Source organism: Melospiza melodia, chromosome 1, assembly GCF_035770615.1.
Source record: "Melospiza melodia melodia isolate bMelMel2 chromosome 1, bMelMel2.pri, whole genome shotgun sequence".
Lineage (NCBI taxonomy): Eukaryota > Metazoa > Chordata > Aves > Passeriformes > Passerellidae > Melospiza > Melospiza melodia.
Genome location: NC_086194.1, coordinates 112,993,473 through 113,020,241, shown reverse-complemented (window position 1 = coordinate 113,020,241; position 26,769 = coordinate 112,993,473). Strand labels below are relative to the sequence as shown.

The 26,769-nt window shown below is 37.4% G+C and overlaps 1 protein-coding gene across 2 annotated transcripts in view; it reads left to right on the top strand.

Moving 5' to 3' along the window:
* The window catches only part of INVS (inversin), an 83,370-nt gene that overhangs the window by 20,469 nt on the left and 36,132 nt on the right, over positions 1 to 26,769 (top strand). Inside the window, exons 4-6 of one of the 2 annotated variants that reach the window (XM_063164657.1) lie at positions 15,628 to 15,801; positions 18,055 to 18,222; positions 26,393 to 26,573. In XM_063164657.1, the coding sequence (XP_063020727.1) occupies positions 15,628 to 15,801; positions 18,055 to 18,222; positions 26,393 to 26,573 (523 nt within the window). Of the gene's footprint in view, positions 1 to 15,627; positions 15,802 to 18,054; positions 18,223 to 23,103; positions 23,229 to 26,392; positions 26,574 to 26,769 lie in introns of those variants that run through there. The other variant, XM_063164666.1, reaches the window with a different exon arrangement.

Genomic DNA, 26,769 nt, shown 5'->3' with positions numbered 1-26,769 from the left:
TTAATTTTCCCGGAGTGTCTGCCTGGGTTTTCGAGGAGCCCTGTACAAAGGGAGTCAGTACAGCCTAGTGGAGAGCAGAGTCATGAGCATTTGCATCTCTGGAATGTTTTTATTGACAAACGGTAGTCTGCTATTGACATTCGTGTCCCTTGATGATACTTCTATCCTAGCTTATCTTTGCTGGTCAAATGCCTTAATTGTTCTGGCCTTTAATTCAGTCAAAGTTGGTGCAGGAGTGGAAGAGAAAACAGAAGGAACGGGTCTAACAGAGCATCAAGCTTGAGCTGTGAAGCTGCTGGCAACGATCAACCTGTCATAATGTTATGATTTGTTCATTTTTATACCATTTATTAGCCTTTACTTGTTGTGCCATTTGGCCTCCAGGGCAGATAAAGTGCTGTCTAATTTGGTAGGTTTGCTTCTGTCAGAGTGGCCTCGACAGAGAAGGTGTTAGCTGTAGTGACAAATAATCAATAGCTGTCGTTGTCATGAGAAACGTGAGTAGTTGGGCCTTTCATCTGGAGGATTAGAGGTCTAATTGGATTGAGAATAGGGAGGGTGAGCTGTTGGGTAACCCTGTCAGCTATGTTAAGCTGTCAAATGTCAGCTTGCCTGAAAGGAAGAAGGAATGGTTAGCTTTCAGAAACAAGGAAGAAGACATATGAAAGCTTTTTAAAAAGTAACAGATAGAAAAGTAGAATAGGCTAACATAGGCTTTAACCCTTTCTTGTTTAATTACATATCTTGCTAGTTAATGAGGACGTGTGGTGTGCGCTCTCTCACTCTCTCTGAGACAGGCAGAATTTGTGTGAAACAGATTTGGCAGTGTTATACCAGATCAGACTGGTTTTATGTCTTGAGGAAAAGCCAGTTAACTACTCAGATAGGGAATATAAATGCAAAAGATTATGACGTGGGGGAAGAAAATATCCATTAATGGAAGGAATCACTTAATAGAAGCTGTAAGGAAATCAAATACTTTATTTTAATATTTCGTTCTAAAGATATGTTGATGCCAGTATATTTTTTGATATATAAGCAGTTGTTTCAAAGTAAGTGGAGTAATTATTACAATCCATTCCTGCACTGGACTTCAAAATCATCAGTTGAATTTTGTCTGCATTTTCTTATAGTTGTTTTTGATCTTTGCTTTCTAGTCTGTTTCTTGGAGAAAGATTTCTGTTGTTCTAAATAAGATAAATCCAATGAAAGATCCATTATACATGTAGAACATGTAATTTTATGTCACAGATGTGCTAATATTTACCTTCCCGGAATAAGTAATAGGACTAAAATTTTAATGAAGGATTTGCTTATAAAATTGCTGAAATAGTGGTTTCTTTACTTGTAATCTTATTCTGCCACTTTCTTGTAAGCAAGTCTTAACTGTAACCATGCCAGTATTCCCCTTCTCTAAGTAACACATTTGCCTTGAGATCTGCAGTACTTGGCCGTGGTTATCTGTATAACAGATCTGGAAATAGCAAGGATTTTAGACAGTGGAATAAAGCTTTTTATTTTGCATCAGCTAATTTAACAAAAGACAATTGTATATTTTTCTTATTTTTTTTTTTTAATGGATTTCTAGGTATTTCAAAACTCACAGATTTTTTTTCTTATGTGTTTGGTCATTTATTCTGAAGTAGTGGTTTTACTATCGGTGTTTCAATTTGGATTGATTCCCCTGCTGCTCCCCTCTCTCCCCTGCAGCACTTATTGATGGTCATCTGGACTTGCAACATGGTTTTTACTGGTGGTCTGCTGTAAATACTGGCAAACCCATCCTGCATCTCAAGTTTATCTTCATAGATTAGTACAATAGTGTAAGCATTCCAGAGGCAGAAATCTTGAACAGATTGTCTGTTACCACATTTCAGTGGTGTTGTGTGTCAGGAATCAGGGGGGTTTTATCCCTTTGAGATTAACTGCCATGCTCTCAAACACCTATCTTTGTGTGAGAGCCTGAATTCATGTGTATTGAATAATTTTTGGGTTTGCAACTACTTATCTAACATGTACTGTACCTCTGTCATTTATTTTCTGATAATCCAGTTCTCATGACTTATCTTTCTCTGCTTTGTTTCATTGCTTCCCCAGCTTGGACTTTATGGTCTTGATATTTATTTTTGAGTCTGACTAACCTCATTTAAGTACACTTAACCTTCTGGTGTGGGCTGCAGGATGGACAGATGAAGAAGTGACATCATAGCCTACTCTCACGGCTTGAAGGTGCTGAGCTACAGGAGAAGTACTGTGCTGCTGTGGCCTGGTTGGCTTCAGTATCCATAATATCCATTAAGCTGACCCAGCATTTCTGCACTGTGTGCTTGTCTGCAGTGTAGACACACTGTGGTAAAATGAGCAAGCCCAGGCCTATTTATTTATTTGTTTTTTAAGTTATATATTTAGCTTATTGAAAATCTATCCATGTCCCTGATTTTTTTTGCAAAATTATATCTTTTGTTTTATCCATTTTGATAAAAAGAGTGTCATAATTCAGTATCTTAATTTCTAGAGTATTACCAAACACTTGGTGTGAAAATCCTCATCCAGTATTTTTTCCCAGACAACTTCCTTGCCATGACAGTGATCTGTGGTTTCCCCAGTCTTTCCCATTTTTTCTCTGGCTCAAACATTGTTATTGGTGATGTTTTCTTTCTCTTTTGCTCCAACAATATCACAGCTATTTTTGTTAACAAAATTGATTTATTTTTTCATTGTACAAATGACACTCTCCCATTTTTAAACTTATACTTTTACCTCTCTGCATCTCTGTTTCACTTCTTGCTCTGGTAACTCTCCTCTTTTCCTCCACTTGGGTTTATATATTTTGCTACCATGCTTGCTGTGCTTGAAATAATCCAAGGAGGATATTGTCTGGCCCAGAATATATATTGTGTTATCATCCTTGTGCCTCTGTTGAGCAGTCTTGCTCTTGAGCACTTGAAATTTGAATATGAAATTTCATTAAAATAATAAGAAAAGGAATGTCTCCAACTGCAGTGATTTTTCTAAAAGATTTTGCAAATATGGTTTAAGTGCAAACCATGGTGGCAGAACATTGAGGAGCCCTGCTTGTGTTGTGTTTCCCAGTGAAAAGGAACTAATTCTGCATAGCATATGGAATGATATCTTAAATATCTGTGCAGCCAGCTGGTAGAATTACTTTATTTTCATCTATTGAGTTCAGTGCATACTTTTTGTGAGTAAAATTTGGAAAAGCTTCTGGACTCACCTGTTGTTACTTTTTCTGATCTTTACTAAGGCCTCTTCCATAACAATAATTTTTCAGGCTACTATCAACAAATAAAATAATTTGTATTAATTTCTGAAGATTCTCAGTTACCAAGAGTGAGTAGATAAAGCGATCCTGTTTTAAAAAAACACCTTAAATGAGTACTTAAGTCTGAAAAAGTATTGGTGCATAACTTCAACTCAGACATTTTATTGCAAAGACCAACTAGAACTGAACATGATAAAAATAGGCCCAGCAAAGAAAAGTAATTTGTTCAGGCAGGAGCAGTGCTTTTTCTGTAAGAACATTGTTCCAAATTGCTTGATATTTGTCTCTTTTAAGTTGACTTAATCATCCTGGTTTCAACTGCTGATTGTCTCCTACATACTGTTGTCAAACAGCTGCCTCCTCTCTCTCATTTTGCTTTGTTCAAAGGACAGGTGAAAATTTCTATCATTTGATCTTGAAGATAATGATTCCATCTTAAAAATGGTATTTTCTTTTTAAACATGGTGCTTGCAGTAGTGGGAGAGTTACACTTGAGATCTGAATAGGATTCTTTTTGTTTCACTTATTATTGTTTCTTGAGCATGTTTCTTGAGCATTGTGGCATCCCTCAGTGCACAAGGGACTTGTCCAGCTCTTCTCCCAGGACATTGATGTCTGCTGCCAAGTCTGTACCTTTAAAAGTACCTTTGCAGACAAAGACATTTCCCTGTCTGAGTGTCCTTTATAAAACATCATTCTTGCATTAATTGCCCCTCTGCAGCTGACCCCACGAGTGATCTTTAATGGTTATGAGAAGAAATGTTGTTGTTGGGACTGAGAAACCACTTACTTGTGTGTGTCCAGATTTGGCACTGACAAATTAAAACAGAACTTCCACTGTTATTAGCTCATCAGTTTGGTTTAGTCCCATTTTGTGGACTGTAGGGTGATTTCTGTTGGAATAAGGTGTCTTTTCCCAGCTATTCTGCAGTAAAAAGGGAAGATATTTGTTTTCACTGATTATAAATGTTATTCTAACTTCAGGCAAATTAGTTTTGTGTTAAATGTACCCACATATGCTTCAATAAATGAAGTACCAGCAATAGATCATCTTGAAACAGGGCACCTTTCTGCTGAAATCTCCAGGAATCTTCTATCAGGTGTCTGACACATCCTTAATCTGATGCTCAGGCTTGTCATTTGAATCAATAGGATACCAGATAGGATGTCTTCAGCATGCAAGCCTACTGCTATAGGAGGTATTTGAAAAATAAATTCAGGTCTTATGGCCAGCCACAAACTCCAGGAGCACTAATCTTTCATTTGTCTCTCTCTTTGTCTGCAAACAGTTGGTTAAATTGTTGATTAAAGAGAATTAAGTGAATCACACTTAAGTCAAAATTGATATGTATGAACTGCATAAGCAAATTCTGTTGCTGCCTGAAAAGCAACAGCTAATGTCAGCATTTCATAAAATACAAAATTAATTTAACTTGCCTGTTAGGAGTCTAAATTTTTTTGTCTCTTTGTAGAGTGGTTTGAAGCTGTCTTTTGTTACACTTTTTTTCTGTTAATGAAGGATTAAGGAAGAATGCTACCAGTTTTTATTAATGAGGAATATTTTTTGCTGAAATATTGATTGATTTATGTTATAAATATCATCTGTCTGTGTTCAGCCTTATGATGGGAACACTTAAACATAGCTAGAGATCTGCACAAAGGATGTGTTTTTCAGCATGGTTAATATGGTGTGGATTTGGGAAGGCTTTGCAACACCAACCTTGAGCTGTTATTTTATCTGCCTCTAGTCCAAACAAAGAGAAATAAATCTAGTACTTTTATTACTGCTAGGATGCAGTTTGAGTAGATTATGAAGGCTTTGATTTATCTACCAGTATTTAAATAGATTATGGCTTCATTTTGAATATCAAACATCACTGCAGTATCTATAGAAACTATTAAATTTTGCCATATGTAAAAGTAGCCTGAAGTGTCTGAATAATTATTTAAATTAAGAGTAAACCTACCTTTATTGCTGGTTGTTTTCAATATGGATTGTCTGTCTACTTCTGTAACAGTTCTGGAGATTTCACTGTGGCTGGAGACCTTTTCTCGTCCAATAGAAATTGATAGGTAGATTTGCAATTATTTCACACAGCGGTTTGTTATAGGACTTAATATGTTTGAAATATATTTAAATCACATAAAAGGCATGCTTTTATTTGCAGACAAAACAGCAGTTAAAATAATAACAAAAAATTCTGTGAAGCTGTGCTCAAAATTGAGCATATATGCAACGTTTTCACTTTGCAAGCGTTGTTGCTTCCAGCAGTCTGTAAGGACATGACATGCACACAGAAGGGTGCAATTAAGAAGTACAAGGCAGTAGTGACACAGTACTAGTCAGAGTGATGCTTAGTAGTAATGGCAATTAGTTTGCTTCCAGAATGAAATAGCACTGCACAAAGGTAAGATAAAAAACTTAGACCGGACTAATGGCTGTTATTTAGACTTGTTTTCAGGTAGAATTCTGGGGTGGATTATACTGTGATCTGTAACATTTTTATTAGATTTTTTTAAATGCGTACGTGTGTTTCAGGGATATGTTTTTCTACAGTGCTCTTACTTCAAGACAATTCAACTCAAAGCCATTAAGATGAAGAAAATGAATGTAGTAACTTATTTTCTAGTACTTTTATTTTTGTGGAGGAGGGAATCAGTACACTTTCTGAGAAATCTTTCAAATCATTATTTTTTGAAATAAAGTATTTTTTTGAAAGCTTAGTGTTTGATTCTTTATGCAGAGGTGGGCAGTGATCCTGTAAATATGAATGATGCATCTCAGGCTTTGTTGTAAATCCCCAGAGATTGTGTGTTGTGGGTACTTCTGCCTGAGTGACTTCAAAAGAACACTACAGGAAAACAAGTTCAGAAACAGTGGAAGAGATCAACTGGAAATGAGAATGCTAATTGCATTTTCATCCTTGAAGTGTTTTTTACATGAAAGCCACTAATTTCAATAGGTTGACCATAACATTTATTGCTGAAGAGCTGAGAACACTACAAAGGAGCAACATGTACACAGGCCATGGATAAACGAGGTCAAAGGCTGGAAGATACAAACACCTATTTTCTTTCAGCCTGTGCTGGGAAACAGTTTTACCTTGGCTTTTACAGCACTGGTCCATTGTCTTCTCTCTTGTGTTCTTTAACTGTGTGCCAGTTGATAGTTCTGTCTATTCCTATGGAAACCAAGAGAGTAAAGCCAATCTTGCAAGAGGCTTTAGGGAGAATTGCTTGTAGTTGAGACACTGCCTTGCTTTCAGTCAAAATGTCTGATAGAGCTGGCCTCAAGTCGTGCTGATGTTCTCTGCTGATGTATTGCCTAAGATGCTTTGCCAGACAGATGAACATGTTCAGCTTGAAAACTGGTAAATAAGGTTTCTGTTCGGCTGTCTGAGAGATTTTCTCCAGTTGAGTGTTTTACTTTTGAGTCTAGAATGCTGCTAACAAAGTTGCTAAAAGGGTACTTCACGAGATTAAACCCAATGTCAAAAATCAGTGATGTTTTTGTCATGGTTGACTTGAAGGGGTTAGCAGAGCATTACATATTTAAATCCACCAGTGTTTGTTAGATAGAAGGCATGGCATCATCCTTACCATCCAGAGGTAATAAAGAGTTTGCAGATCTTTTTTGTCAAAGCTCTAGTCCAATGGATGACTGCTAAGGGTTATGCGTAAAACAATAATCCTAAAGATTTTCTCTTACTTTTATTTTTCAGTTACTTTTTAAATCAAGGAGTTAACCTTTAGTTAGTGATAACCAGAGAGACAACCTGATATTTTGATGGTAACTTTACTAGTTTTTACTAGAAACTGGGGTTCTAAGTAGGGGTTCTATGTTGACTTGGTTTTTTTACAGGAGCTGTTTAAAACAAATTTACTGATATTCAAGGAGTGTAAGAATGGTGCAGTCATATACAGTAAAGGGTAGCTTTTACAGGGCTTATAGCTGTTGTAACCAGGCAATATGAATTCAGTTTCAGTGTATTAGAAAACAAGAAGCTCTAGTATTTCATGCATAGGTAGGATTTCAAAACACAAGTGCTAATTTATAAATCCAAATAATTCTTAATTGCAATTAAATTCATATATCTACTTGCTAGTCTCTCTTAGTAGTTTTTCTTCTGAAGAATTCTTGTGAGATTTCTGGCAAGTAGTTAATAATATATCAAAATACTCCTTTTGATGTATGGATTTCAGTTACTTTTGGAACAGTAGGCTGTTCTATAGATATCAAATTAGACGTATGATGGAACAGATTCTGTTTTTCTAAGTGCTTAGTTTGTTTCCTGAAAAGCTACTGAGACTAGTAGGTGTTGGTGACAGAAGTCCATATCATTCCAAGTGGTTTCTGACATTCTTAGAATGTGCCTCTTCTCAAAGAGATGCTAAATGATGAAACAACCTCTAAAGAAACCATGCGCACAGCGCCTTTCCTTTCCAAGGTCATTAAAATATTTGGGCTTTGAAAATTTGTTTATTTTGTGCAAAGTTTATTTGTAAGGTAAAGCATCTTCTCTTCAGCACCTCCTCACTGGAGAGAGAGTGAGCATGTTTGTGTATACAGTAGGATTATCTTCTGTAAGATGGAGTAGATCAAAGAGCAGTTTCTACTCGGTGAAGGTAAGCAGGTTAAATTCAGTTGCCATTTTTGTTTTAAAGAGAAACCTCATGGATGTATTTGTCTTTCAGATGCTTAGCTAGCAATTAAGGAGTTCAAGTTTTTTGACTTTCACTGCTGCTTGAAAGCATCTGACAGCAAAGAACTGTTCTCCACTTGGGCTTTAGCATCTGTGCTAATCTGTTGGTGAAGCATGTTAATGCAGTGCCAAGTGGCTGATCTGTTCTGCCTGGGTTTTTAAGGCAAAATCTGAAATACTTTCACATTGTGCATGTTTTACCTCCATGAGTGTCTATGTTACAATATGATTTAGGATTTGTAAAGGTATAGATTTCTACTGGCTTTAGAAACTGATGGGCCACTATTAAAAAAGTACAGACGTTTTTGTATTTTAGGTGCAAGCAATGATTTAGGTCTCGACTCCAGCTTCTAAGGAGTGCTGGGTTTAAAAGGCTTAACTAACCTAATCTGACTATTAAAAGATCACAGTAATCTGTTTTGGGTTTTTTACATTTATTTACTTTGGACAGAATGTGCTCCTCTGGAAAAGGAGATCAGTGGCCTGGTATGCTAAATTTCAGTGTACGTTAGCAGTTCTTAATCTTGGTCTAAAGCAAATGAAAAGTGTACATGAGTGAATATATATGCTATAACCTATGATATAGTTAGTTTTTCTGTTCTCAAGATGCTGTTATATATATATTCGAGCTCTACTTTCTTAAATACTGTTTGAGAGTTTAAAAGAAAAATTAAAGCATTATTAATATTTAAGTACAATAATAATCTAATAGATGTATAATCACTGCCTGTGTTACGATTGGTGTAGTATTAGAACAGGAGATGTTTTATCTTTGCAATTAATTTAACTGTAATAATTTTGTGCTGTTCTGTTTGTGAAAAAGTAAAAGTAACAGAATTATATATTACATTCCTCTGAAGAGGATTTATTGATTGTTAAATAGTCTGTCTTTTCACAAAAGATTGCTAAGAAAATTTTGCTAAAATGTCTTACATAAGTGCTGCTTAATTAATAATGAATATATTTCAGCAATCAAAATTTAATAAGCTAATAAATTATTAACCTATGGCAGAGATGTGTAATTATCAGACCTCTGAAATCCTTTCTGCCGTGGCTGGTGGACTTGCTGCGCTGCAGTCTTCAAACACACCCCTTTCAATAGGCTGACCTTTGTGCTGCTCATTTTGTGGAGCCTCTGTTTTACCACTTCCCTGCACACTTGCTGACCAGGCTTAGTTACTGCAGGGGCTGTAGTCAGGGGTTAATGCCTGATTTTTGGTAAATTTCATCTCATGAGTACAGAAACAGCAAGGGATAAGGTGCAAATGAATTTTAATCAATGAATCATTCTTTAGGAATTGAGACATTACAGAATTTATGGCATTCAGTAACACTTTAAAATAGTGGTAAGTAATGTTTTAAGATGGAAGGAGCTGAGAGAGACAGCCCATTTGACCTCAGTAGCATATAAGAGTTTGAAATTATATGGGGCTAAATATGTATGCAGAAATAGACAACTGGGTAAAATGAACACCTTCTGTCAACAGTAGGTTCTTTAAGAGTAACTGGATATTTAGTTAGCTCATTTCATGGAAATAAATTCAATAAATTGCCTTTTTAGGCCTGTACAAAAATATTAACTGTGATGCTAGATGGAAAACTGCAAGCTTAATTAGAAATTAGGACACAAAATGTAAGAGAATGGTGAATTATAATTTGATAATGAACTGAAAACAGATAGACCTGAAATATGAGCTGTAAGATCAGAAATATGAGCTATAAGATCAGAAGGCATGTGTTAGAATTCCTTGGTGGTTGCACTTGAATCTAAATATTTTTCATGAGCAAACTTATAACCATGAGTAGTATTTTTTTAAGGATACTTAAGAATGGCACAGTGTTAGGCATGATTGTCAGTCAAAGAGAGGACAGCAGTGGCTAGGATATCAGAAGAAGAGGAATACTGAAGGTAATTGAAATTTTTAGAAACATTATAGTTCAAAATGCAAGTCCCAGGGGGGGTGGGTAGGGGGGGGACAACAGACAACACACCTAATGATTTATTCTATGGATTATAAATTTATTATTTGAAACATGACTGACAAGGATGTAATGAGCTAACTGTTTGGAGAATGTACTTAATTTATGGGAGAAGTGCAGTTTTAGGTACATCTCACAAGATATATATATTATCAGTAGGCAAGTGTCATTGGGATTCGGTAGGGTGGGACCCCCTCGGGTAGCCCTGTAATCTCTGCTTACTTGTGTTCAAAATAGAAGAGTTCCAACTAGAATAAGTGCAGAGAGCTGATGATTTTTTGAGGGCAGTGTAGGGTTTATCCTTTGTTACTGAGATAAAAACCCCAATGCTTGTTTAGATTTTAAAAGCCACAGTGTATTTTCATGGGTAGAAGAATGAAATGTGTCCTTGTGTGTGTGTTGGCTTAAAAAACCCAGAAAATCCAAACAAGAATCAAAACCTAAAAGCCTGAGTCTGAAACAGAGAACTGGGAGGAGAAAATCCTGAACACTGTAATTCCACTTAGAAGAAATCACTAGGAATTTTTGAAAAGGATTAGATGTTCTTGCTCCCTATGGTGCTAGAGGATGGATTTACTAATCCAGAGGGTCAGTTTCAACCTTCAGTTCTAATTTGTGGTTTATCTGTAAATATTTCTAAGGCTTTCTGTTCTGCTGCAAGTGTATGCCCTGACTGCATCTTCAGTGCTTATGACTGCCAGCAGTGAAAAGCCCTTGAAAACCACCTCCTTTGTAAGGGTTTGTGCTCTTTTGGTCTGTCTGTTCCCAGTGCTGGGAAAGCAGGTATGTCATTTTGGAGTGGAGCCAAAGTAGCATCTTCACGGTTTAACAGCTTGGCATTCTTTTTTATGACCCCTGCTGTTTTTACCAGGAGGTTGTATAGAGATGCTGGGCTGCTTTTTCCCCAGTTCCTCTAGCAACCCTTACAGTGCCCTAAATCTTCACAGGCCCATTGTAGGTATTCCAAAATTCAAGCCTAGCTGTACTGTAACCATTGTCAGCTCATGTGCTCTACACTGTAAATCATTACAGATCAGTCTTTCAAGCAATGTTAAGTACTTCATGTGGATTAGAATTGTTACAGTTTTTGTAAATGTGGGCTCAGCAATTAATAGGGAAATAATTAATTTTTCTGTGTGCATTGTCCCCTTTTATCCCACTGATGATGAGGGGATGGCAGCCTAATTGTGGGTGTGCTTTTGATGTGCATGTAGAGGTGCAAGATCCTCTGACTCTTAGCCTTACCTTGTACAGCTCAGTTTCTCCCCTTGTAAAAGATGTTGGGCTTGTTTATGTTGTGCTGTATTTATTTATGCAGTGTGTTTTTAAAATCTGAATATTAAAAGTTTTGTGTCAGAGATGTACCCACACTACAGGGGTTAGTCAGTGCAGAAGCACACAGCTTAATATAATGACCAAGTTAACTCACCAAGAAATAGTGGGATGAGAATGGAAATAAATTTTCACAGACCTCTGTTGCACATCAGCAGAACGTTTCTAGCTAGAACACAGGTGTACTCTTTAAAGCAAGTTTGTATGCTTGTGAAACACTTAAAATTTGCTGTGAAAAGTACTTAACTTCTGAGGAAGTGTTTGAAATGGGCACGTGGCACTGGGTGACTCAGAGCAGGACTCTGTGGGCTGTACAGAGTGGAAAGATGTGAAGTGTGAGATGATGTTTTTAGTGCAATGGCAATACAACCAGTAGTTTCAGCATCAACCTGTGATTAGAATTACAGCACCACTGAACAGAGCTCATTTTTTCTTCAGCCTTTCACTTAGGTGACCATATGGGACAGCCTGACTGTGGCTGTTTGACAGATGCCCACCCAGCTGCTCTCTCACTACACTTCCTCAGCAAGCCAGGGAGAGGAAATAAAAAAGGTTGAAAAAGCTGCTTTAGATTAATAAAGAAATAAGCACATTTTCTTCTAGACCCAGAAAACTAGGTAGAAAAATTTACCAGTGATTTTCCACTGAAACCTTTCCCTGGCAGCAGAATCATTCTGAATATACTAGACAGCTTTTTTTAATGACCCAACTTGCAATTTTGGGGATAATTTTTTCAAATTTAGAGATATTCTAAATTCTGGCAAACTCATTGGCTCTGACTGAAATACTTCTTCCATAACTCTCTTCTCCATTAAAATGTTCAGAAAGTTTTTCTGACTGCTTAGCTTGGAGTCCAGAACTTTCTTTGAAGTTATTACTTGATGACAGAGCCATGATTGCTTATTGAGCTGTCTCCCAAAAAATGTGTTCTACTAGTACCTTTTGCTGATTTTTTGAAATAGCAGAAGTATTTCTTCTGATTATGTTGAAGTCAGCTGTTCTGTGATACTCTGGTAGTTTGCAGAGTCAAGTATTTTGATTTTCAAAAAATTTTAACAGAATCTAAAGGAATATTAAGAATTAGCATTGGAATGGTAAATTTTGGCTGCTAGGAACCAAGTATTCTGTACAAGTATTTCATCCTGTTCTCTCATGGTGTTTTCTGCTTATAGTAGAATAAATTTTGAGTCACTATCAATGGTAAGAGACCATGGACTGACTCAGAGAGCTTCATGCTGCCCAGCAATGTTTAGGCCAGTCAAGTGCATTATTTATGAGTAAAAACCTAGCCAGCTTACAGACTTCTTATACACAAAAACTTTATTAAAAAGAGGAATTGGCTTTTCAAATTAAGCATTCCCTCCCTCCACCTAATAAGACCTAAATTGCATCAGCCTTCAAGGCATGTTGATACATTCCATACTTGTAAACTTAAGCAGCAATCAATTAAAGGTGGGGAAATTTTCCATTGTCATTAAAAAGTGCAATATTGTTTTCTAAGAAGTGAAAGGAAGACAGCAAAATTCATGGTATTACTAAAGAAAAGAACAGTAGTCAGAAGCAAAAGCACGAATAAGATAATTCAAATAAGTAATGTAAGTACAGGTGTTTTCTGTGGTAATCACTTGGAAGAAACAGAATCTTTTGTGTTTCAGAATGAAGGGATTTATTACAAATTCATTTGCTAAGGAGAGGGATTTGTTGGCTAAGCATGCAAGAGAATAATGTAGTAGTAACTGATGGAAAAATGTGTAATAGCAAATATAAAATACAGTATAGGGAGAGAAATTCTAATAATAAAAGGGCATGTTTCCTTAGTTTTATGCATTGTTTTAACTTTCAGTCTTCTTTACAGTGGAATTCATTCAAAAAGCAGAATGTACTTGTAAATCTTCCAATAAGTACCCATCAACAAGACAAAAATAATTTTCTTTCTCTCATGGATATGCATGCCCTGTGTGCAGGAAATATTGAAAACTGCAAATGTATTATCCTCTGTGACAGAGAAAAGCAACTATATTTCTTCCAAGACTAATATTCTCTTAAGTTATTTAATATTTTTCTCCTCCCATTTAATTGCCAACCACATCATGATACACTGAGATTTTTTGCTAATTTTAATTTTTCTTTTTTAATGAGTTTTCTAAATTTTTCTCATATTTGCCTGTTCAGTGTAATGGTAATAATGAAGAGTATTCTCATCCCTAGCTCCACCCCAAATTTATCATTAATTAATTCTGAGTGTGTTCTCTGTGGTTTAGGAGCTCTGCAGACATCACACTGTTCTGCCCCTGTACTTCAGAGTATGCTTGGTATGTGTCTGTGTACTACAGGGACAAAATCCTGAGGTTGTGCTTTCCCTGACACCCAGCAGAAGAAAAATATGTATTTGGTCACTTCTCACTGGGAATGCTGTAGTAGTCTCTGGCAAGAGAAGTTTGCATGTTCAGGCAGGTCTGTGGTAGGTTCTGTGGCAGACTTTTCTTGTAAGCTGTCACTGATGAGCAAGGACTAGTAACAGTAAAAGGTAGAGGCAGGATGAAATAATTTTATCTGAGCTCGTTCATGATTTGCTTTCCTTGATTTGTATTTTAAAATAAAATAGTGTAGCAGGAAAAAAAGTCGCATACATTTATTTTGGCCATACCTGGTGAAATCCATTCTGCATCTGTAAAGCTCAAGTCTTCCATTGCTATTAGACAGAAACAGAACAGTAATTTTTGTAAAGTATGCCCTTCCAATGTTTATGGCTGCTTTGAAAAATGAAATCTGTATAGTTTTTATGCCCTGGCACTGGATACTGTGGAGGCCTCTGGAATCCTTTGGCCTGTCTCCATCCTACCATTCTGCTGACAAAAACACTTTGCAATTCTGAGCCTTATGAGATACCAAAGTGCCCCCGTTCATTAGCATTGCTTGCCCTTGTCTACTTGGTTGCTTTTTTTCATAGTTTTTCCAAAGACAGCCTAAGGGAACTAAGCTAACATGCAGAATTTGTAAAAGAATTGTAGCAGACTCAAGTATGTTAATTTGCAGGTAGTTTCATAAGCAGAAGAATCCAAAGACATGACTTCTATTGATTTTTGTGTCACCTTTCCTGTGTACATTGTCTGATAAAGCTTCATCAAATGCTCCAGCTTTTCCCTGAGTGGGGGACAATTAGTAGAATTTATCTTCTCTTTTGAGCTCTCTGTTTTCATTATAGTTACAGTTAATGATCTATATGGGAAATTGGCAAAAACTAGTATCTTGGGGAAAAATTGGAAGACAGTGAGCAAAATTAAGAGACAACACATTCTTTTCACTTTAGGAAAGGTTAAAAGTTACAGTACGAAAAGAGCTGAGGTGTTTAAATCATGATGACTGAAGGCAGGTGCAGATGTTTTGCTTTAATGAGTTATTGCTCCAGTTGCTGGTCCTCGATTGCAACTTAACTGCTGAAGATGATTTGATCCATGAACTTTGGGAAGTGGAAGCATGATAATGTTGCATCTCTCCTAGATGGAAAATAACTTTCAAGCAAGTCAAGGCTGCCTGTACTACTAAATCAGTACAGCTTCTTCATGATTGCATGTTCATGTCTTTAATTTTTCACTGGCTTCTTCAGTGATTTGAGAAATAAAACCAGATTGGGTTTTTTGGGATCCACCCTCATTTATTATATGATTATATTTATATCAAAGAAGCATTTCTCTGTTATTTCTTTTGAAGACATAGTGAAAACCTTGTGAAAGTCCTAGTGTGAAGTATTTTCAATGTGTTGTAACGCTAGGTGTCCCATCCATTTATTGTATATACTATAGACCAAAAGTCGTGCAGTTCTCAATTTAAAAATGTAAGAAACAATCACTTCTGCATATATTTGCTGTGTATTCAGATAAGTACATTTTATCTTTCTGAATCATTCCCGGTTATTTTTCTTACTTTCATTTTGAAAATTATGTTCTTTCTTCATGTTTAGTTTTATTCCTCATCTGATAACTGTTTACCTTGCTGAAACCAGCAGGTAATGATCTTATTTCAGTTTTTACATGATTTTTACTGAGGCTAAACGGTTAAGAAAATTATAATATTACAGAATTTTTTGTATTAATGAACCCTGTCTTATTCTGCTAATGGAATATAAATATCTAAAACCAAGTAGCATGAGAGACCTAAAAATGAAGAGTTCATGTTAACAAAAAAAATTTTCATTAGATGTTTCCAAAGCTTTGAGCTGTTTTGCTTCAAGCTTTTTTAGGCACAGTAAAAAAAAAATAAATCTATATCTATGCATCATAATTTGCTTTGATAAACTGACATTAATTTCTGATATTTTTCTTTACCCAGGGAAATTACCGCTTCATGAAACTTTTGCTGGCTCGTAGAGGGAACTGGATGCAGAAGGACTTAGAGGATATGACACCACTGCATTTAACTACACGTCACAAAAGTCCAAAATGTTTAGCTTTGTTGTTAAAACATATGGCACCTGGAGAAGTGGATACCCAGGACAGAAACAAGGTAAAAGTACTGCTTATTGCAAGATAACTGCTTATTTTAAGACAACTGCTTATTTTAAGATCTGTAGCAACTTCAGGAATTGGTTTTACATCAAGCAGTTGTGTGGAAAAAATTATTTTTCATAAACTTTTTCTAGGTCTTCAAAGTAGAAATATTAATATTTTTCTGATGTTAATGATGTCAAAGTTCATTGCACTGGCTCCACTGACCTTCTTCTTGAGAGTAGTTACAACAATAGAAGATTCAAAAACCATCCAAGTCTTTCTATAACATTGTGATTCTTGTTGGAGTCTGGATAGCATGTGCTTATGTTGCTTTTCTGCCTTTGAAAAACCTCACATTTAGAATCTTGTAATGATAAGAGTCACTAGAAAACTGCCTATAATTACAGCAGTCATTCTGGAGGAGTCATGCTGACTTCATGACCATGCTAATTAATTAACAAAGGTATGCATAGACCAGCCAAAACCATTTAGCAACCTTGCCTGTTCAGCAGATTTCCAAGCCAGTATTTAAAGCATTGCCAGATTCCCCACAAAACAGGGAGCACTTTTCTCCTGGTTCATGTCATGAGTAGTCACAGTAGCAAAAATGGAATTCAGGTTGGTGAAAGATGATCTCAGGCACAGAGTCAGACCTGATTGACCCTGTTGGGCACATGGCTTTTTCAGTTTCCTTGCTGCAACTGTGCACATCAAAATTGTCAAATATAATTCCTGAAGATGAAGGAGAACAAGTGTCCTTTACGTCTGCTTCCATGTCGGTAACTGACTGAAACTGGTTGTAGATGAGAGAAGTCAGTGAACCAAGGCTACCAAGGCCTTCTGGTATCCAAAACTTTCTGCTTGCATTGCAACTGTCAGCTTCCAGGAATACTGATCAGCTCCAGTTAATAAATAACACTCCTTAATTTAGTGCACATTTTTCCTGGTACAAGACTGTGGTGGTGCTTTGTGGAGCCCTTCTTCAGTGAGTGACAGGCAGAAAAAAAGGCTGTGCTATCTTATTGTTGCTACCATGGTATTAAGCCAATAGCTGGCAGCAACAAACACAAACAGGCTCCTTTTTGCCTTCTTCCTTCACAGAAAGTTGAAGATATGATGGTGAACTTACAAATTCCATGTCACTGTTTCAGGATGCTAAGGCAGGGTATTGTACTTCAATACATAAATGTCCTGTAGGAGTTATTTCTCTGTTTCTAATCAAAGTGCCAAGTGATGTTTGGTAGGGGTGTTGGGGTAAGAGAGGTGGGAAAAAAATTCATTCTTTATCTTATAACTCTGTTACTTGGCAGTTGGGAGAGGTGTGTCTGGTAAATAAAATACTTGTTAATATGCCAATGTTTTGCTGGTTAAGAAACCCCCACACACCGGTTTGCTTATGTAGTTAGGAACGTTGATAAGGCCTGTGAAAAAGCTGTTGGCAGTCAGGAATTGGCAGTAGGAGCATGGATTGCCTTTTGAAGTTTTATTGGACTGCCATTGGGCATTAGATTCACTAATATTCAACCTCAGAATTCTGAGTTATCCCAGACAGTAAAGTCAAAACCTTAGTTCAAGATGGATCTGAGTCCAGTGTCAGCGTATGGTGTCACCTTCCCCTAGTGGAGAGTAGTCTCCATCAATTTGTGTCATCCCAACAGAGCCTGAAATTTAAGAGGGACCACACTAATCACTGCAGTTGCTCTATAGTGCAGCTCTGGGGCTGAGGCCTGGTTCAGGTCAACATTCTAGCTTGGATGTCATTGCTTAATACCAAGCACAGATATTTTCTCTGGGTGTGAACTGCTGCACCAAATAGCCATCAGGGCAGTGCTAAGTGTCATGCACATTTTTCTCTTGCCATAGTCCAACAAATCTTCATAAAAAGCAGTCTCCTAGCAGAGATACTTATGTTCCAAGCATAAAGGCTTCTCAGTTTGGATCCCTTGGATGCAAGGTGGTGCAGCTTAGACTTGACTCAGGCCTCAGTAGGTGTGTGATGATCTGCCCTTACTGAAGTAAATGGGCCTTTATTCGGCTTTGTTTAAAGCCTATTTTCATAGATTTTCAGTTGTCAACCACCCCAGGTACATGTGATCAGTTTTTTTGTCAGTCCTCTTTACTGAAGTGTAACAAATGCTTGTTTATTTGCCTGTTGTTTAAGGCTAATTTTAGCCAACTTTAATTTTCATTTAAACATTAAACATTTAATTGTTTAATGTTTCAACAATTCTTCAACGTGTTGAAAAAGCTTGTGAAAATTGTATTTCAGCAAACTGCATTGCATTGGAGTGCCTACTACAATAACCCAGAGCACGTGAAACTTCTCATCAAACATGATTCAAATATTGGAATTCCTGATATTGAAGGAAAAATCCCACTTCACTGGGCAGCTAACAACAAGGACCCTAGTGCAATCCACACAGTGAAATGTATTCTGGTAAGAAAGTCTGCAATATATGTATATAACACTTGCTTTCCTTACTACCTTCCTCTGACAGAAACATTTTTTTATTCTCATAAGTTTTCTCATTTTGGTCCACTGACTCTTTGAGAATGGAATAATTGGCTTTTCCTAACATCCAGAACTTCGTAAGAAGTAATCCTAAATATTTTTGCTGTCTCGAAAAGAGTTTGTTTGATTTCTATGGGTGAATGTCTTTGCTTGAAGTCTTGTAAGGGGGGAGGAAAGACTTAAAAGTTTTCATGGATAAAATGGCCAGTCATATTGCTCATTTCAGCTGCATTTTGCACACTGATTTCTTTGTTATGTGTCTTTCCTTCATTATTTAAAAGTTTATATCTAGTTATCTGTCTACTAAAAATTTTGGTTAAATTTGGTTTCTCAGGTTAGAATTCTGGGAAATATTTGATCAATGGTCAGTCAGCCCACAATCAGTTTGCAGAAGGACTTTCTACGTGATTTTGTGTATCAATTCAGTACTGTTTCCTTGATAGCATATTTTCTCTTTTTGCAATATTTGAGTTTATCTTCTGCAATGACAGCTATTATGAGTACAATGAAATCATATGCTCAGCCTGATTTTTACCTTAATTTTTATTTTGTGAAAATTTCTGATCTTCACTAACATGGAAAGATACAGAAACCTCAATTTAAATTTTCTGTCACATTAGAACAAACTTTCTGTATCTTTGTCTTTCAAAGGTCTTTCAGAAGTGGACACATGGTGATTGTACTTTAACTACAAGGACTTGTATTTCTGTCTGCCTGATTAGCTGGCAAGCTGAGAACTTAAATATGAAAATGAAAACTTTCTTTGCTTTTTTTCAAATCACACTGACAATCTTACAGTCACTGATACTTATTTACTATAATAAATAGTTTTAGAGAAGATTCCAGCATCAAAGAGATTGCATTTCTGTAATACTGCTCTTTATTCAATATATTTGTAATTTGTATCCAGCTGTGAAACAATTTGTTACAAAGTTTTGTCACGAACTTTGAATTTGTATATCTGCTTTTCTGCTGGAGAAGTAAACTTGCTGCAAAAAATATATGGATCTTTGTATTTAACTACAGACTTTTTCAAACATTCAGCAGTCAAAAGACAAATATTTTTTAAAGTTGTGATGTGTTTGGCTCAGACAAGAGCCTCACACCCACACAGGCACTCACTCACCTGCCCTCTTTCAAGGCAGAGAAAATAGAAGGAAGGCAAAAGAAGACTTGTAGATGAAGATAATGCCAGCCCAGTATAGAAAGCAAGAGCTGCATGCAGAAAAGGAAATTTATTTACTCTTCCCATCAGCAGGCAGATGTCAGCCACTTCCGGCAAAATGGAAAAAAAAGCTTCAGCATGCTTATTCGTGCTTGAGAAAACAAATGGTGTAGCCATGAACATCCTTGCTGCCCTCCCCCTGTCCCTGAGGGTTTTTTCTTAGCATGATATTATATGATATGAGGTATTGTTTGGGTCAGTTTGTGTCAAATGTCCCAGCTGTGCCCTGTCCCAGTCTCTTCCCCACCCTCAGCCCATTCACTGGGGTGAACAGGGGAGCAGGATGTGAAAAAGAGGAATCCATGCTATTCCACAATAGCCAAAACATGGGTGTGTTATCAACAGTTTTAATCACAAAGTCCAGTTGCTGCAAGGAAAATTAACTTCATCTCAGGCAGATATACTACAAAAGATCAAAAATACTTGTCTCTCTACTGAAAGTGTTCTCAAAGATTCTCTTTAGGTAATCCAGAATTATGATAATGTCCAGGATTTTTGGTAGACTTTTTTGGTTTGGTTGTGTTGTAGTTTTTTGTTGTGGTTTTTTTTTTTTAATCTGACAATTAAAAGAATCAGAGAATAGTTTGAGTTGGTAAGAAACTTTTTAAGGTCATCTAGTTCAACCACCCTGCCATGGGCAGGGACATCTTCAACTACATCAGGTGGCCCAGGGCCCTGTCCAGCTCTTCAACTCTTCCAGGACTGGGGAATCCACAGCTTCTCTGGGCAACCTGTTCCAGTGCCTCACCACCCTCACACTAGAATTTCTTCCGAATATCAAGTCTAAACCTGCTCTCAGTTTGAAATCATTCCCCCTTATCCTGTCACTCCATGCCATTATAAATAGTCCTTCTCCAGGTTTCTTGTAGGCCCCCTTTAGGTACTGGAAGGCTGCTGTAAGGTCTTCCTGGAGCCTTCTCTTCTGCATGTGAGAACTCTCTCAGCCTTTCTGCATAGGAGAGGTGCTCCATCCTCTAATGATCTTGGTGGCCTCCTCTGTACTCACTCCAACAGTTTGATATCTTGCCTGTGCTGGGGACCCCAGAGCAGGATGAAGTACTGCAAGGGGAGTGTCAGGAGAGCAGAACAGAGGAGCAGAATCCTCACCTTCAGCCTGCTGACCACACTGCTTTTGGTGCAGCCCAGGACCCGTTTGGCTTTCTGGGTCACAGGCACACATTGCAGGCTCATCTCCAGCCTCTCATCCTTTACCCAGCACCCCCCCAAGCCCTTCCTGGCAGGGCTGCTCTTGGCCTGTTCAGCCCCAGCCTGTGATAGTGCTGGGCTTGCCCTGACCCCTTGTCTTGCACCTTGCACTCACCTTCATTGAACTTCATGAGTTTCCCATGGGCCAACTTTTACTTCTTGAGCTTGGCCAGGTCCCTCTGGATGGTATCCCATCCCTCAGCCTTGTCAGCTGCACCACCCAGCTTGGTGTCATCTGCAGACTTGCTGAGTGTGCACTCAGTCCTTTCACCTGTGTCATTAATGAATGCATTAAATCTCACTGGTCCCAGCACAGCCTCCTGAGGGACATCATCATTTTTCATTGGGATGTTGAGACAGTTACTGCTGCTCTGGATGCAAATGTCCAACCAATTCCTTATCCCTCAAACAGCCCACCCATCAAATCTCTCCAATTTGTGGACAAGGATATTGGGGGACTGCATCAAAGGCTTTGCAGCAGTCCAGAAAAATAACATCTATAGCCATTCCCATTCCACTGATGTAGTCACTCCATCATAGAAGGCCACTGGGTTGGTCAGGCAGGGCATGGTGACCACCAGGTCCGGTGACCACATTCCCTCTGTTGGGGCTGTCTATCACCTGTCTTGAGAAGTTATCCTGCCTTCATCCCAGGCATCTCCTGGATTCCCAATAGCTCACCGGGCTGCTTCTCTGCAAATGACAAGGTGGTTGAGGTTCCCCAGCAGGACAAGAGCCTCCAGCACAATGCCTCCTGCAGCTGGAGCAAGAAGGCTTTGTCAGGAGGCTCCCCTTGGTCAGGCAGCCTGTAGAAGACATTGACCACAGGGTTCCTTTATTGCCTTGGTCTCTGATTCCTGCCTACAGCCTTTCTACCTGTTCATGGCTGTTCTCCAGGGACAGCACATTGCACTCTATCCATCTGTTGTAGAGAGCAACCCCTTTGAACCTTATTCCTGTCCTGTAGCCACACACCAGTCATGGATTCATCCCACCAAGTTTCAGTAATGGCAACTAGGTCGTGGCTTTCTTTTGGTCGTTTCCAGCTCCTCATGTTTGTTGCTCATGCTGGGTGCAGAGGTTTAGAGGCACTTTGGCTGGGCTGAAAAGCGTGTGTTCTTGATTTCATCCAGGCTTTTTTATGCATCAACTTAGTTGTTTATATTGCAATTAGTTACATCTATATGTGCTTAATAACAGAGTAAGTTAATAACAAGTTTAAATGGAAAAGTGACTTAGCTATGCTGTAAAGTTGATGATAGAGGAATGTTGTTATTAGGTAATCAATCTGTTGACTGAATTTTGTTGAGTATAAATACCTTTTTGTGCTGGTGGTAGTGCCCTGAGTTTAATTCTGTAGTAAAAGCTTCTCTCCAAATTGAAGTGTTATTCTTACTTGTCTTGAAGTGACAGAGCTTCACAGCACAGACACAGCAGAACTCACAGTCTTCCCCTCCTTTCTTAGCTACTTTTTCCCTCATTACCCAGTTCCAAGGCAATTGTCTAAGCATCATGTTTGATTCTCAGTCCTCTCTAGGCCTTCTAACTTTACCGTTTTTCACATTCCATATTGTATTTCTAATGGATGTACCCACAGAGTAAGATTCTGTAATCTTGTGTTTTAAGGTATAATTGCATTTTTAAATTTGCAAAAACACTTTCTTGTGGTGATAGCAGTATAAAAGGCAAGTGTCGGTGTCACTGTTGCTTCCCCATTTTTAATTACATCCAACCAAACCATTTCTCTTTGCTTTCTCTAAGCACTGTGCTATTGCCCAGACAGCAGTGAGGTATCTGTGTCTGCTTCCAGACTACCTTTAATGTCTGCTGGCCAAGTTATGAAAAACAACTCTGCTGTTGTTTCTCACTTGTTATCTTTAACACTGTGGAAGAATTCCACAGAAAATTATTTTTTCTCTAGTATCCCACATTGAATTCTCCAGCGCTGCTTTACAAAAACTTGACAAGAGTTTAGCTGCTGGTTTTATTGAGACCACAGTCTATGGTACTGAAAAATACTGTCTTGTTTTTCTGTACTCTGCCCTCTGGGTGTGGCCAAATATTGTCTTCTGTTTATAAATTTTTAAAATTAAGGATCATCTTTCTGTTTGGTATTTGTGTAGTACAGAGTCCATTGGTATTGTCAAAATAAACAATTATGAAAAGAGCTGTGCTGAATGCTGAGAAAGTAGGTTGGGTGTGCAGGGGTGACAGCTGGGCACAAATTGGTTATATCTGATACTGAAATCCATGAAATACTGCCAAAACTGAACACAACCTATGTAGAAAGTAAACATGTGAAGTAGAGAGAAACTCTAATCTGGAGATCCTCTCATGGTCAACTTCCTTTTCCACCTTTCCAGATTGTGCTTGGTTACGTGAAAAACGTTGGGAAGATTTAAGGAGAAAAGAACAGCATAAGGTTCCATTATTATGATGGAAGCAACTGCTTAGTACTCTCTGTCTATTTTGTATCTCTTCTCTTTTTTTATTCTTCATGGTAAGAGACATGACATTTGTTTATACCACACTTTCCATTATTGCCTACAATTCCATTGTTCTAATTGCCGCAGAAAAATGCTTAGCTTCTGTTTCTTCTCTGTATTGTGCTTAAAATATTAATACAGTATGACAGTTTAATTATAGCTAACCAAACCCACTTAAAATCTAAAGAAATTATACTTGTGAATGTAGGCAGAAACAGACTTAGAAAATTTTAATTTAGGTGGCCAAAAAATTCAAAACACATGAATACTTTTAAATTAGAATATAAATAGTGGCTTTGTCATTGGAGAATCTGTACTGTTTTGCATAAATAACACTCTTGAGTATGGGTATATTCTTGACAACATCAGTGACTTTATGCCAGGAGTTTTAGGATTAATTTATTTAGGATGTTGTTGTGCTTCTGGAAGGCTTGAAAATTAGCTGTCAGGATTACATCAGCAAATTATGAGTGATTTGTTTTCTTGTTTGTCCATTTTGTTCAAACACATTTTCCTCTGGTGGACTTAGAATTTCAGTAATAACTTCTGTGCCTGTTATAATTCATGTTTAGCCACTCTTAAAAGTGATTCTCATAAATTGAATTTGTGCAGTAGGCTCTATGCTCCCCCTGCTGAGCTCTATGAATAGACAAAAAGTAAGCATATTATCAGTTAGCTTTCTCTTCAGAATTATTTAAGTTAGGGAGCAACATACAAGCTTTCACTGTAGTGGTTCAGGTAAATGCTTTTGAATGCTTGTCAAAAGAACTGTTATGCAGGCTTTGATTATTGTGTTTTGTGCGTGTAATAATGTTAAGTTTGATAGCACTTTTAGTTGAGAGTCATATTTATCAATTTTGATGTTTTTAATAGTTTATGGTTATTGTACTGATGGCTACATATATTAGTGAGCTCCAATGTGTTTTATGTTAATTTTTGACTCTAACAAAGCATGGCTGATGGTACTGATACCTAATCTAAAACTGATGAAGTTTTTTGTCTGAGATGGGCAGCTTAATTAGCATTTGATTAGCATTGGCAGATGTTATTGCTCAGATACTGTACATCATCTTTGAAAAGGCATGGAGAACAGGAAAGGTGCCTGAGGACTGGAGGAAAGCCAGTATCACTCCAGTGTTTTGAGAAAGCCTGGAGAAGACTGAGAGGGGATCTTATCAATGAGAAATACTTTAAGTGTGGATGTCAAGAGGATGGAGCCAGACACTTTTCAGTGGTGCTAAGCAACAGGATAAGGGGCAATGGGTACAAACTGAAACATGGAATTCCCATTTGGATATTAAGGAAGCATCTTTACTGAGATGAAAAGTGACTGGGCATTGGAACAAGCTGCCTAGAGAGGTTGTGGAGTCTTCTTCTCAGGAGATATGTGAAACCTACCTGGACTTAATTCTGTGCAACCTGCTGTGGTTGAACCTGCTGTAGTGGGGGGTTGGATTAGATGATCTCCAGAGACCCTTGCCAACACCAGCCATTCTGTGATTCTGTGATTTGCGTGCAGTGTGCAATGTATGTAGCTCCTTAGATCTGGAAAACTTACATTAACCAAATATTAGGAGGTTTAACTTGGCACTGTAAGAAAGCAAACAGTAAGAAACAAAGAATCAGGGCATTGCAGAGTTGAAGTTACTACTGCTGTATTAAATTAGCCAGATTGCACTTAGAAAATATAGTGAAATATGACTCTAAATGTTTGGAGGGTTTTGAGGGTTTATTTATCCATTACATAGAAAATATAGATTGTACAACTTTGGTCAACTAGTATTTGTGTAGAAACCATAATTCTGGAATTTCCTTTTTTCTTCTTGACTTATTGTTCTCAATGTTAGATATTTGTTTTCTGTGTAATAGTTACTGCACATCAAGTAATGCAAATGCAAGTGATTCTGCAGCCAATTTGTGTACCTAGTGGAGCCAAAAGGAAAGATTGCAGTTAGTTTCATGAGAAAGGGGTCAGGAACTTGCTTTAACAGTTAACAAGCTGCGTTTACCACAATTCCTTGCTCCTCTTTCATAAATGTATTGTGATATATAGTGTGTATTTTCAGGAGGATTGCTTTTCTCACTTATGAGTTAAAATCCCCTCTAGTGTTGGAAGTTAAAAATCTCAGGACTACATTCCCTTTTAATTCTGCACAGGGGTCCCATAACTTCATTGATTTGTTCTGAATTCTTGGAGATAGAAAAGCACACTCACTCCCTCTGATTTACTTAAACTCTTGTTTTGACAATCTGCTTCTACTCTAGATGATAAGTGTCCTGCATCCTGAGTTTCTACTGTATTATTGTTTACCACTTTTTAGTAATGCCTCTTTTTTACAGAAAAGTGATGTTTAAAGTTTGTGTTTCATGGGCCTTTATGATATTTGCCATTTGAAGATCTCTCAGATGCTAAGATGATGTTCATTTGCATCTGTTCCAGTCTTCTGGAATCAGAAAGAGAAATCTGTATAGAAAAACATTTGAGAGATGAAATTATCACAATACAAAACTATATAGCTAGGGACCTTATGTGAAAGTAATTTAGCATATTTTTTAAGAAAAGGTGATGAAAAGTCAAGTTGTATTTATTAACGCCTGTGTTACATGATCAAGTGGCTAATCATGAAACTTTAAAAGACTTTTTAAATTCAAAATTAAGCCCATTAGAAGTAGATGCTTTATTAGAAGTACTCTCTTCTGTTGGCTAGAGATGTAGACATCTCCTTTGGAAATACTTTAGGGACATAAAAGGCTAGAAGAATATTGTAGTAAAAGTCACAGAATTAACTTGTGCAAAAAGGGAAGTGTTGTTGGAGAAAATCTGAAGATATAGATGTCATTTTCAACTTGTAAATTGTGTAAGAATTTCTAGTTATTTTCCTAAGAGCCAGAGTTAATCTTTTAAAGATCTGTTTAAGGAACCACTTGCACAGCAGACTGGTAGAACTATGGGGTATGTACCAGAAATCTGGTCTTGTACTATAATTAAGTATAAAAAAGCATTCCAGAAGAAATACTTGAAAGTAGCCTATACTGTAACAAAAGCATTTGATTGTAGAGCAACATTCTACTGGTCAAGGACAGTGTATCTCTCTGAAAAAGCACCTGTAAAGATTGTATAGATTTTCTTTTAAATTTAAATGTTCTTAAAATGTTGTTGTTTCTTTTATTTTTGAAGGAAGCTGCACCTACAGAATCTCTGCTGAACTGGCAAGACTATGAAGGACGAACTCCTCTTCATTTTGCTGTTGCAGATGGGAATGTAGCAGTTGTGGATGTCCTGACCTCCTATGAAGGCTGCAACGTGACATCTTATGACAACTTGTTTCGAACTCCCCTGCACTGGGCAGCCTTACTTGGTAAACTGGGTAGCGCAGAAGTCACTTAGTCATTAATTAACTGTACTGTTTAATCTTTGTCTCTGATTTTTATTTAATTCCAGCCTGGCAGTATGACAATCTCTTAGAGCAAGAAGAGTTTCTGCTCAACCAGGATTAGAAGTTTGTGTGTAGACTGCTTATTTTAGCTTCAGATTCTCCAAGGCCTTGTACAATG